Source organism: Mytilus californianus, unplaced genomic scaffold (genome assembly GCF_021869535.1).
Source record: "Mytilus californianus isolate M0D057914Y unplaced genomic scaffold, xbMytCali1.0.p SCAF_9, whole genome shotgun sequence".
Classification (NCBI taxonomy): domain Eukaryota; kingdom Metazoa; phylum Mollusca; class Bivalvia; order Mytilida; family Mytilidae; genus Mytilus; species Mytilus californianus.
The window spans coordinates 79,186,301-79,199,253 of NW_026262745.1; the positions used below are offsets into that span (position 1 = coordinate 79,186,301).

Genomic DNA, 12,953 nt, shown 5'->3' on the forward strand with positions numbered 1-12,953 from the left:
GGAGTTCATATACCAAAAATGAGGAGTCGGTTTAAGCAGAGACATATATGTGTATATATGTCTCTGGTTTAAGTGAAAGTTTTGAATGGAATTGCGACTGAGAAGTTTATTGTCAGTTTAGTACATTTAGTTTATTAGCTGAAATAACTTTTATCTTTCAGACCAAATATAGGTCGTAAAGATTTAAAATACTCATCAAATGTTTTATATTGTATTTACTTACTTATTCAAATAAAACATTACCCATATTTTATTGAATTTATTTAAATAATTTTAACATTTTGAATAAATCTTTCCCTTGTTTTCAAGTATTTTAAATTATTTACACAGTATAAACATCTAAATGGCAACTCAAGAATATTCCCTTTGATCTCGTACTAATTGCAGTATGGTTTACACACACATGTGGAATTTATAGAAACATACTACAATCTAATACATTTTTACTGTAAAATATTGTAGTATCTACTTCAACAAGTGCAGCTTTATAAATACTTTGAAATTGTCATAAATTAAGTTGATTTATAACAATCATACTAATTTACAGGGCAGAATTCAGTGTAATCTAAGTTTTTTATGCTGATTGTAATTTATTTTAAAGATAAAAAAGATTTACTTTTGTTAGCTTTGATAATTCAATTAGCATTTTTTTTTTGAAGAAGCAGTCAAAGATTTTATCCATCATGAAAGTGCACCATACATTTACAAATCTTGAAATGTAGCAATAAGTCTACAATTGCATAAAGTTATTGTAGAAAGCGAAAAACTTTTTTATTTTCGGAATATTGTAAAATACTTGCCTTTGAGTGTAAAGCAACTAACAATCAGTAATCTTGGCTTTTTTTTATATCATATTAAATTTTGGATTCAAAACATATGTATACATCACTGAGACTGCAAACCATTGAATGACACAAAAAACGAAAGGCATACCCATATATATACATGTATGTATAATAGAGTGAGATGGAGATAAACATGTGGTCTTAAACAAGAGACAGGTGTCTATATAGTATGCCAAGCTTTTAATCACTCAAAGTCTAAAAAGTTGTGGATAAATTCAAGAATCTATGAAAAATCTTACCGACAGCAAATTCTCGAAATAACAAAAAACTGTAAGATATGACAAACAAATACCACAGAATATATATAGCAAGGTAGAATTTGAAAAACTTTGCACAACATGGACATCTCTTCTGAATTTGACATTTTTTGATAAATTCTGTTGTTTATAATGTGAACCTTTCTGTTTTAGTGCCAGACCAGGAAGACCACCAAAGAGAAGTCCATCAATTCATGCTAGTCCAGATACACTAGAGAAACTGAAGAAAAGCAGACTGGATACAGACTTCCAATATGACCCAAGACTTTTTGGTACGTATAGCACCAACTGTATATATAACAGACTATTATTTAAACTTGGAATTATTTTCAATTATGGAATTTGCATAATTTCTTGTGCTTGAAATTTTTAATAAATTCCATGTTTATTTTGTATTATAATGTTTTGAGCGGCGCATAACACTTTCCATACAATGTATTTTATATAGATAGTGGTGTGCGCCGCACAGTACATTCTATTGAAAATGTGCATTCTTCTTTGTAATAGAAAGTGTTGTGCGCCGCACAGAACATTAAAATACAGAATAAACATGGAATTTATTTAAATTTTCAAGCACAAGAAATTATGCAAATTCCATAATTAAAAATAATTCCAAGTTGAAATAATAGCCTGTTATATACTATCAGTCTAGTTTATATATGTATTATTTTTTATTTTAGGGATTGAAAAGGGGACGAGGAGTGAAAAAAGAGTTATAACATTGTATATTTTAATGACCTGTTTAAAGAATAGCATCTGCAGTGTACTCTTGATTTATTTTTATTTGAATGATATGCATAACAACATTTGTATTAAGATGAATTAAGGGGTTGGTCCAGTGACCAGAAATAACTTTTTTTATCAATCCAGTTCAGAACTTAGATACTGTAGAAGTTTTAAGTATGTTCCCCTTCAAAAACTTGATTATAAATATAATGGTCAAAAATTACGTGCCGTAATACACCTGTAAGGCACAGAATGTTAATTCATAAATAATTGCTAGTGAAACAGAATTTTGATTTAAATTATATTACAAAAAATATTTATCAATAATTTAAACAGCTCTACAGCAACAGTTTATTTAGAAATTAGTAATTTCTGACAGCTCAAATAAATGTACAATTTGTTTCAAATCTCTAAACCGTATGCATTGTCTTTTCCTAATTATCCATATGAAGAAAATCAAACAAGTTTGACAGTAAATGTAAATTTATACCATTCTAATCTAAATACCTTGTAGCAAATACATAATATCTCATTAACACTGAATCATTTTGTAATAGAGCGCACCCAAGAATTATTGGCACCTTGTCATTTGTGTAAACAATAGAAGTCAAACGTTCCCTTTATACTTTAATTGAGATTGTATTTTCATTTGAAATAACACAAATGGCTTATAATCATTCTCAGTCAATTAGATATATTTCTCTCTTTTAATGTATATTTGAATAGGAAAAAGTGCAATTTGATTGTGGTTTTATGTAAATAAAAGCAAACAAAGCAGAGTTATTAAGGTTTACAGGGCATTTACATGTTTACTCAGAGCTCTTGCTTATTAGACCACTTTAATACAGCAATGAAAGGCAAACAACATTCACACATCTGTCATTTAGATTCTAACAAATCATCACCAAAAACTGATTATGTTTTGTTTCAAATTGTTACATAATAAAACAAAAAATCCATTTGTTTATAAGGTTTCAAAGAAATCTGTAGAAATATAGAAGTTTTTACCCAAAGCACAATAATAAGGGAACAGAGAAAAATGACAAGAAAAATCTGAAATTGATAATACTATAATCACAAAAACTTAGGTATATTTAGTTTTTGTTCATATATAAGAATGACATAAGCAAAATTCCATTCACTCAATATTTTTTGGGGAAATGGGAAATTTGAAATGGGAAAGGAAGAATGTTCAAAATTTTCTCATATGTTTTTATATTATGGCTGGACAGATGCTGTATTTTGTAAGAATTTTGTCCATTTGTTGAACCACTAATGACAAACTTTTCACTGTGTTTCTCAGTTAACGTGTTCATGGTAGATATTTAAGTCCCTCTTTTCCCAACCACTGCATTCACAATGCATGGATGTACTTGTTATTTAACTTTCAAAATATGAGAAATTTTCAATATGATGACTATGAGAGATTTCTGGAAGGTAAGCACATATTGAAAAGCTTAGATCATGTCTTGCCTAAAAGAGAAGCTTGAATGCTGGATATTTTGTAGTTTTGTTTCCAAATGGAACTGTGCATTGTATATTACATTTGTTTATTGTCAATTATCTGCCATTGTCAGCATTGATGGAAACATTATACTTTTTGTAACTAAAGTACGACTTACAGATGGTCTAATTAAAGTTTGATATTTAAAATCAAAGGAACTGGACACCTGCTTTTAGTAAATAGAATTATATAACAATCCATGTTCTGTTACATGAATGAATCAAAATGGTGTAGGTTGGTGATTTGGAAAATAAATTAATGGCTTGATAACATTCAACACAGGTAAATCCTAATCGAGTCTTACAGGGAAATCCTAATAGAATCTTGCAGGGAAATCCTAATCGAATCTTACATGGAAATCCTAATCCAATCTTACAGGGAAATCCTATTCCAATCTTACAGGGAAATCCTATTCCAATCTTACAGGGAAATCCTAATCCAATCTTACAGGGAAATCCTAATCGAATCTTACAGGGAAATCCTGATCTAATCTTACAGGGAAATCCTAATCTAATCTTACAGGGAAATCATAATCTAATCTTGCAGGGAAACCCTAATCGAATCTTACAGGGAAACCCTAATCGAATTTTACAGGGAAATCCTAATCTAATCTTACAGGGAAATCCTTATCGAATCTTACTGGGAAATTCTAATTGAATCTTACAGGGAAACCCTAATCGAATCTTACAGGTAAATCCTTATCCAATCTTACAGGGAAATTCTAATCTAATCTTGCAGGGAAATCATAATCTAATCTTACAGGGAAATCCTAATCTAATCTTACAGGGAAATCCTAATCTAATCTTACAGGGAAATCTAATTCGAATCTTACAGGGAAATCCTAATCTAATCTTACAGGGAAATCCTAATCTAATCTTATAGGAAAATCCTAATCCAATCTTACAGGCAAATTTGAGTTGTTGAATCTTACTTCAGCAGGGGTTAAAAAGAGTGTAGGTCCAACAAGTTTTATGAAAATGCATTATAGTGGGAGAACTTGAGGGTTGATCCCCTTCTGGTTGAAGCTTAAGTCTTTAAAATTCGTCATTTTGTCTCATTCAAGTAGTTAGAGCAAAGACTGATAGACTTGCAGTGGTAATAATTTGTCTGAGTACACCGGCATTGTATTTCTGCACACTTTGGTAATTTTTGTTATCTCTTTAATGTGGCATGTTTCAAATCTGTTTTAGCCAGTGTGGGTCAACACAAAGTGTTTTTTTTTGTTCCAATTAATTAACCTCTCATCGTGCAGCATTATCATGTAATATCTGCCACTGGACACAAAGCAATCAGCAATCAATCAATCAATGAAAGCTAGAATACAGAAATTGTCAATGATACAGAACAAAAAAGTCATTTTAATAACATCTTAATCATGGCAATAGACCTCCAAACATCTTAATCATGGCAATAGACCTCCAACTTTTCATTTGACTATATTAAGCGGAAGTCAATGGTCAAATTATACAGGTTGTAACTGACTTTGATATGTACTAATGAGAAAATACAATTACATGGTGACACTTATCAAAACAACTGTAATAAATTGTTCTGCAACATTGGAAATAGATTGAATAAAGACTGTTTATATGAGGTGTGTGTAATTCATCAACAAGGGAAAGTCAGATTTGATTGTAACTTGGAATGACAGCTCTATTAACACTTACTGACCCAGGTTTCTTTGTTTGTCCCCAGATCTAAGGAGTGTCTGATTAATTTATCGTTTAAATGAAACAATAGAAATTTAACTAGGTGATAACAAATAGATTTAGGTAAATCAAATTAAGATATTGTAAAGGTCAGGAGGAGTTAGTCACTTCATTTTGTCTTTTTTGATACAAAATGTAATTTGAATGGTTTGCTTTTAATGGCAAAAAAAAAATAAAATTGGAGGGCCCCAATCTATTAGTTTTAATTGAGTTTAATAAATATCTTCTATCCTTTGTGTTTCAGTCAGGTCAATATACAAACAAACTTGATCAAAGTGTCCAGTAAACTTGCAGTTTTTACAGGCCTTTTTAGCAAATAAGCATTATCTTGCCTGTTTGGCAATAAGCTAGCAGATCTGTGTTTCACAAAAAATCTTACAACTGAAATTGATCTTAAATATACTGAATTGTTCATGACTTACAATCAATTTTAGTTGTAAGATATTTTGTGAGATCTGTAATATTTATGTAGTAAGCCACCAAGCAGTTGTATAGCTATACAAGAACAAGGAGATATGTGTTTTGATTGTTCTAACTGACAAAGCACAAGGATGTAATGCTTCTTTGTAGTTGATCAACATGTCTTATTTGTAAGCTAATAATTCAGTTCTCTATGACAGATGATATGAGATCCTCTTTCACAGCTGATGATATCTCAAATTGAGAGTGATATTTATCAATATGAGATCCTCTTTCACAGCTGATGATATCTCAAATTGAGAGTGATATTTCTCAATATGAGATCCTCTTTCACAGCTGATGATATCTCAAATGGAGAGTGATATTTATCAATATGAGATCCTCTTTCACAGCTGATGATATCTCAAATTGAGAGTTTTATTTATTGATGAGATGAGATCCTCTTTCACAGCTGACATTCTCTCAAATTGAGAGTGATATTTATCGATGATATGAGATCCTCTTTCACAGCTGACGATCTCTCAAATTGAAAGTGATAATTATTGATAATATGAGATCCTCTTTCACAGCTGACGATCTCTCAAATTGAGAGTGATATTTATCACATTATATTTTTTTCCTCATCCATTTAAAGAAAACCCTCTTGATCATCAGCTCTCTTATCAAGATAACAGAGCCCCTTTTGTTGGTATGATCCTTTTGTTTTCATTTATTTGGCACCAGGACCTGTTTTTGGTTTGGTCAGCTTATGATACAAAACTTAATGATCAAAAAGGGATGATAAAACCATTCCTTAAGAGTACGACGAAAACAAGCTCAGAAAACAGAATAATTTGAAGAGGAACATCACAGTACAAAGTTAGTTGATTTAATCTCTTTTTAACTGAATGCACAAAATATGTGACTGCACTTGGTTTTGCATTAAAAAAATAAACATTTCCTGTAAAACATCTTGCAAATTAAACTCAGCAAGGCTAAGGAGAAAGTTTCTACATCTAATTATCACTTTTTTATCAGAGATTTATCAAATCAAATAGAATTTTGGTTTTAATTTCGTGCTTTAATTTGTATGTAATTTTTGGATAAGATAAGTTGGATTATTGGAGAATAAGTTAAGAGATTGTGTTACAAACATTTATGCATGAATTGATGATAATTTGTGCATTTTGTATAAATAATCATGGTTCCAAATTGATAAACCAGACTGGAAACTGATTTATAGAAATTTGATTACATTACAGAGAGCTTGCACTAAATTGACTTAAAGCACTGAGACGTTAGCTTGTAAGCATTCTTAATAAGTGGTTTAGGGTTTGTTACAAGTTGACATAAAGTGAATTGTTGAATGATAATCGTGGCTTGAAGTGGAGTTCATCTAAGTCAATATAACTCATGTGAAAAGTTCTTGTTGGACCAGCCCAACAGAGGAAAGTAAATTGAGAGAATTAGTTTTTTGTAACATATTTTTCAAACAATTCAGCTACTCAGATGTTAGTGTCCAATAAAGATATTACACTGTACAAAAAATAATAAACAAATTTGCTTCTTTTTTTTTTTTGGACAATATTAGACATTTGTTGCTGTTGGTCATTTATTTCTGCAGGTAAAAATTTTGAAAAACGGAGGAAAATTGAATTTTGTTTATACTTGATTTTGTTGTTTTATTGAATTCTAGATATAAGACTAAAGAAAAACACTTTAATTTGTGGTTCACCTAAAGTAATGAAAAAACAAATAAACAATTAAATAAACACTTCTTGAATTAATCTTTGGGGCATCTGTGCAAGACTCTTGTAACTTTGTACTAATTGGAAAGGTTAGTTAGTTTGTAGGGAGTGTTTAATATTCTACACAGCAACTTATGCTCTAAGTAGGAAAGTAATTTTAAAAAAGGTTAGATTTCTGCAAATTCTAATAAATATCTTAATCATTAATTTAAATTTGGTCAATAACTGTATTTCAGACTGATTGAGAACATCCAAGACAGTTTCATCTTCAGATTTGTCTTTGTCCATTGGTCAGTCAAAATTTTAGTATGTAAAATTCCTATTTGTTCTAATTCATTACAACTGCTTATTCCTTTTTAGTAGAATGTATGTGAGGTTTCAAAGCTTTCCTGGTTTCAAGAATATTAGAGGGAATGTTCAACTTAAAAGATTCTTTTTTGTGTTCTTTTGATAGAAGCTGCATACCTTTGAACTAAACATGAACTTCATTAGTTCATAAAAACATAAGTACAATCTATGTTTAATTACTGAATCAGTTTATATTTTGTTTATGCATTCAATTATAAATACTAACTTGAGAGTAAAGAAACCCGGTAATCAATACAGACAGAGAAAAGAACAAACGGAAACACACATTAAAAATTATCGGAATGAAAAGTATCGTTGAACTAATGAAGTACGTTTGATTTTTATCTAAGACGTAATTAGACGTTTTCTAAGATTATTTGGAGGTTAGTGAGTCCATATCAACAAGTTTAGTCACATGTGAGAAGTCAAACGATGCATAAAAATCAAAGAAAACCTATAATTATGACATCTGTACAAGAAATATTTGTATTTATAAAAATCATTCTCTTGTAAGTTTGTTAATTAAACCTGAATGGACTGCTACTCTTAAATCAATTTATTATACTCAACATATATTTTGTGATGTTTTGATCAATTAGAATTAGTTTTTATCTGCCTTGAAAATTTCTATATAACCCCCTCCCTAAAATAAAAAGAAATGTCAAAAGCAGAAAATGAAATGTAGATTATTACGTTAAAACCGCTCTTAACCTTACTTCCTTTGCACAAAGCATTCTGGTTAAACAGTTGTTTATTTCATATGGAATTTTTGTTTTGTTTTCTGGCATAAGAGTTCAGGATAAACGCTTAAGTATAACTGATATATGAATATGAGTATAAGTTAACTCTTTAATTCATTACTGAAGACATTTCATCAATCCTCAAGCGGAAGAACAGCAATAAAATGCTACTAATGTCCTGAATAAAAATAACTGTTCTTTGATGTATTAGTTATTCTCTAGTATTTTATGGGTGTCGCATGCACCCTGGAATCCTTTCCTTTCCTATTCAGGCCATTAGAGTCCACCTCATGGTAGAAGTAGGCAGGATTTACAAAGGAGTATAATGGATGTTGTTATATGTTCATTTTGTGTTTCTCTTACATCTTGATACAAATGAGGACAGTTCTATAATATCCTTACTGAGCCAAGCTCATAGTTCAACATTTTATCCTACCTTGTTGGACATGATAAGTAAAAAATCAGCAAAAAAAATTATGAAAAATAAATAAATTAAAAAAAAAACAACTTAATTTTAGCCTATAATATAGTTCTGGACACTTTTGAATTGTAATAAAACGTTAATTTTGGAATTATGTGTTAAGAAATTTATTCTATTTTTTGTTTAACTAGTTTTGATTGAAAAGATGAGAAAAAATATTGATATAGTATATGTGCACCCACCCCTCCGTCTACTCATGGTAAATGCAACCTCCATCCCAACTGCTCCACAAATATTCAGCAGAGAGTGGATAAGTCTGAAATCATTGATTCACTCACGCATCTTATTAGTTTATTTTTTTGTACTTTATCAATAAATAGATTATATTTTTTAAAGGCTTTAGAACATTTAATGTCTGACTGAAATGACCACCCCAAAAAGATAAAACGTTCCATTATGTAAATAATATGCCTTTGCATAACAGATGTGCACCCCTTATAATATCACCTTTTATTTGCAGTCATCTCTCAAATGTTGTAATAAAAATAATTGATAAAAGAAATTCTATATTTTTCAAGTTTTTTATTTGATTTTGGAAACATCTTGCTATGTTGAAATGGGGGAAGTGAACCAAAATTACACTTAAAAGCCTTGGTTTTATTTATTCTTAGTAGAAACACCTTGTTGTTTCTGAGACATTATTGTAAAATGAAAATTATATAGAACTGATTTACCATTTATAATGTTTATAAACTAAAGGATTTATGGAAAGAGAAGAAAAATTGATGTAACCCTTAAATTTATTTCTTTTGTTATAAAATTTTGAAATGCTTTTCATGACAAACGCATTAATGGCTGATATTAGGTATAATGTTTCTTTCAACAGATTAACTGCAATGTAATATTTTGCAGTATACATGTAGTGTTTTTTACTGTGATGAGATTAAGCAAAGTAAAGAAAAGAAATATATCATATCTGATTTTTCCCAAAACTAACCCTGAAGATGGATTTTTTTTACTCAACAGGATTTTAGCAAATACAGAAATTTCTAAGGGATAGGAAATTAATCTCTGTTGATCTATAAAGACAATTGATGACCCCAATGAAAAGTACATTTTATTAATGAAATTTACCATCTTGTGACAATGGAATTTGTTCATTTATTCTTTGTTTCCTGTGCTAATCATTCATTTCAACATGCAATCACACCACATTCTTTTTAATTAACTGATTGCAAAAAAGACAATTTTTATCAGTTTCTTTTGGTTTAATTGTGAAGATTTGGGAAAACCACAAAGTTTGATTAAATGCCACAAGATTTGAACACTTTATATTAATCTAAAATCCATTAAGGAAATTGCTAATTATCTGATTCCAATCAAATAATTATCTTACTCTTCAGATTTATCTCTGTTACTTGTATAGTTTTGTTAGATTTGTCATTTTGTAAGTCTCAGAGAATTTAAGAAGTCTTTTGTAATTTTTTACGATAGTTTTTTGTCATATTTGGGAACATTTCCAACGAAAAACTTTTGTTTTCCTATTTTAAAGTAGTATAATTTTTTTAAATTCTTAGAGACTAACAAAGTGGAGTAAAGGACTTTCTCGGTATGAAAAATATTGAAGGGTTAGCTCCCTCTAAAATAAAAAAAGTTTTGAGTTATGTCCCTTTAATAGCAATGAAAATCATTTAGTCATTTCATTTGCAATTGAATAAAACCATTTGTCTGTGGCCAACAACCGATGGTATTGGCTTGTTGTATTGTAATCAATTATAAAATAACAACATTTTAATCTAAATGAAAAGATTAAACAGTAATTTCCAGCGGAAACAAACATATGAAATTTCTCAGTAGAATTAATGATTTTTGCAACTGATGAAATTGAGTGCATAAATTTTACATTTATAGGAAATGATTTGTTGTAAATTGACGTAAGGGGATTGCGACATTTTATTATATTAGATTATACCAATAACGGCGGATGTTTCACTACAGAGATTTACAATAAATATGTTATTTAGAAACATTACTCCTTATTTCTGCTGTCAAAATCCTTTACAGAATTATATTACAATAAAATTTCCAAATTTTCATTTCCTTTGCAAGAGGAAATGGGAGTTATACATAAAAATTACGACACTGTTATTTAGGAAAAAAGTCAATACCATGAAAACAAAATGGCAAATTATAATTACATATTAAATCCATTTTTCATCTCTTGTGGTAATTTAATACACAAAAAATTGATAGTAAATTTGATACCATATTAAATGTTGATTTTATTCAATAAAAGTATCATTTATTTCTGATTAACAGTTATTCAATAGTTTTTCATTTAATTTGATAACAAAACTTATCAAATTCGGAAAAAAAAATTCAATTTTAAAAACCAACTGAAGTGCATATTGAGTTAGTTGGAGAGAATTGCACTATAAAAACAGTCTTAAATGGAGAGAGAGAGAAAAAAAACAGAAATATATTTAGTTGTATACTATTTCAAGAGAAAATTATTGCATTTATTTAAATAGGTTTTGTTATATAGTAGAAGTTTGGTTTTAACAATTGTTACCAAGATCAAGGGACAAAATATAGTCTCCCTTAATTGGTTGGAGTGTAGGGCCATATTTCAATTTCGACATTGGGCATGATTAAGGATCTTTTTGCATCTCTAGTTAACATTTTGTCCATTTAAAAGAAATTATGTAAAAGTAATAAGTCTGAAGCAATGAAAATTAAATGTTTAATTATTTCAAATTTTTCTTTTGTTACAATCTATTCCTCTTATGATTCCTCTTCATTCAGGCTGATACCTTAGAGATTATAATCATAATATGATATATTTGTATATTAGTGCTCTTAATTAGCAAATTCACAGAGCATCTTCATCTCTAAGATGCTTGAATATGACGTTGATGTAAAATTATCAAATATCTTACAAAACAAGCAGTGCACTTAGTTACTTAACATAAAGTATAGTTTATTTGGCCAATTTCTTCAATTACACATCTTGTCTGCCTGTCAGTTTCTATGCTTTCTGTGGATGATTGACAATTTATTTCTTTGGAAACGTAATGCACCTGTAATCGCCCATGCAATCGCCATTACGATGTCAGATGTTTTCGTTTGCTGTTATTGAAATGCACGCGAAAGGTTGAAATGATTCTGTTGATGTTTGTTAAGTTACGAACTCCTTAGAAAAACATATACATGCATCTAAAACTCTATTAATTTCTATGGATTTGTAGAATTTATGTAATAAGCTACTCGGCATAAATCATTCATTACCAAATTATACAAACATATAAATAATAAAGTGAAGTATCTTAAAACCCAAACAAAAATTGACTTTGAAATCATTTTATTGAATTTAAATCTTAAGATTTGTAATACTTGAGTTATTACTTAGCATTAAGCTATTTGCAATAATATGCACTTGAAAGTTCCTCTGAACAAATTGAACCTGTGCTTTTTCTAATATTAAGGCCAACATAGAAACTTCTGAAACTACATAACAAAGCAGACACTTGATAAAAATTTCTTGTCATTTTTTTATAAATATTATATATGTAGATTTTACCAAATCATTGTCAAAAATAAGTAGGTCATTAATCCAATGTAAGACTTACATGGGGGAGATATCCCAATCACAAAAAAGTCACATGGGAGATAACTCCAATCAAAGTTTTCATGCTTATATGAGAGATAACTCCAATTAAAGTTCTCATAACAAAGACCCAGTATCCTGTAGAGGAGATAACTGATAACAAAAGAATAGAAAAACAAAAATACAATAAGAGAGTTACAAAAGGATGGAAGAATAGAGAGAAGAATGTTGAACCTCAAAATAGATGGATGAATGTTGAACCTTAAATAAGACGGATGAATGTTGAACCTCCAGTAGACTTTATTCTGGACAGAAACACTTAACAGATTTTGAATTAACTGGTTCTGAAATATGAAGTCTGCAAGAGGACCTGCCTCCCTACAAGGACATATTACTCTGACCCAAAGCTGTCCAGATTTTGTTTTTTCTCGCTTAATGCCATGTGTTTAGTGGAGAAGAAGAGAATACACATTTTAATTGGACTATGGAGGGAACCTCTCGAAACTAAAGCAAACATGTTATTATAGCTTGCAAATGAAATGATTATATAACAAATTTACCAAATTAAGAATGTCAAATAAAATAGTGCTTAATTACAGACTTCAGGAAATATAATGTAATTAAATAAGAACAATAATCTAAATCATTG

The 12,953-nt window shown here is 29.5% G+C and overlaps 2 protein-coding genes across 3 annotated transcripts in view; both read left to right on the forward strand.

The window, feature by feature from the left end:
- Positions 1-12,953, forward strand: part of LOC127716385 (serine/threonine-protein phosphatase with EF-hands 2-like) — a 214,437-nt gene that overhangs the window by 191,938 nt on the left and 9,546 nt on the right. The gene's annotated exons all lie outside the window — the stretch shown is intronic.
- Positions 1-12,953, forward strand: part of LOC127716389 (dachshund homolog 1-like) — a 53,645-nt gene that overhangs the window by 13,077 nt on the left and 27,615 nt on the right. For both annotated transcript variants that reach the window (XM_052222574.1, XM_052222575.1), the window contains exon 2: positions 1,256-1,374. In XM_052222574.1, coding sequence (XP_052078534.1) covers positions 1,256-1,374 — 119 coding nt within the window. The remainder of the gene's footprint in view (positions 1-1,255; positions 1,375-12,953) is intronic.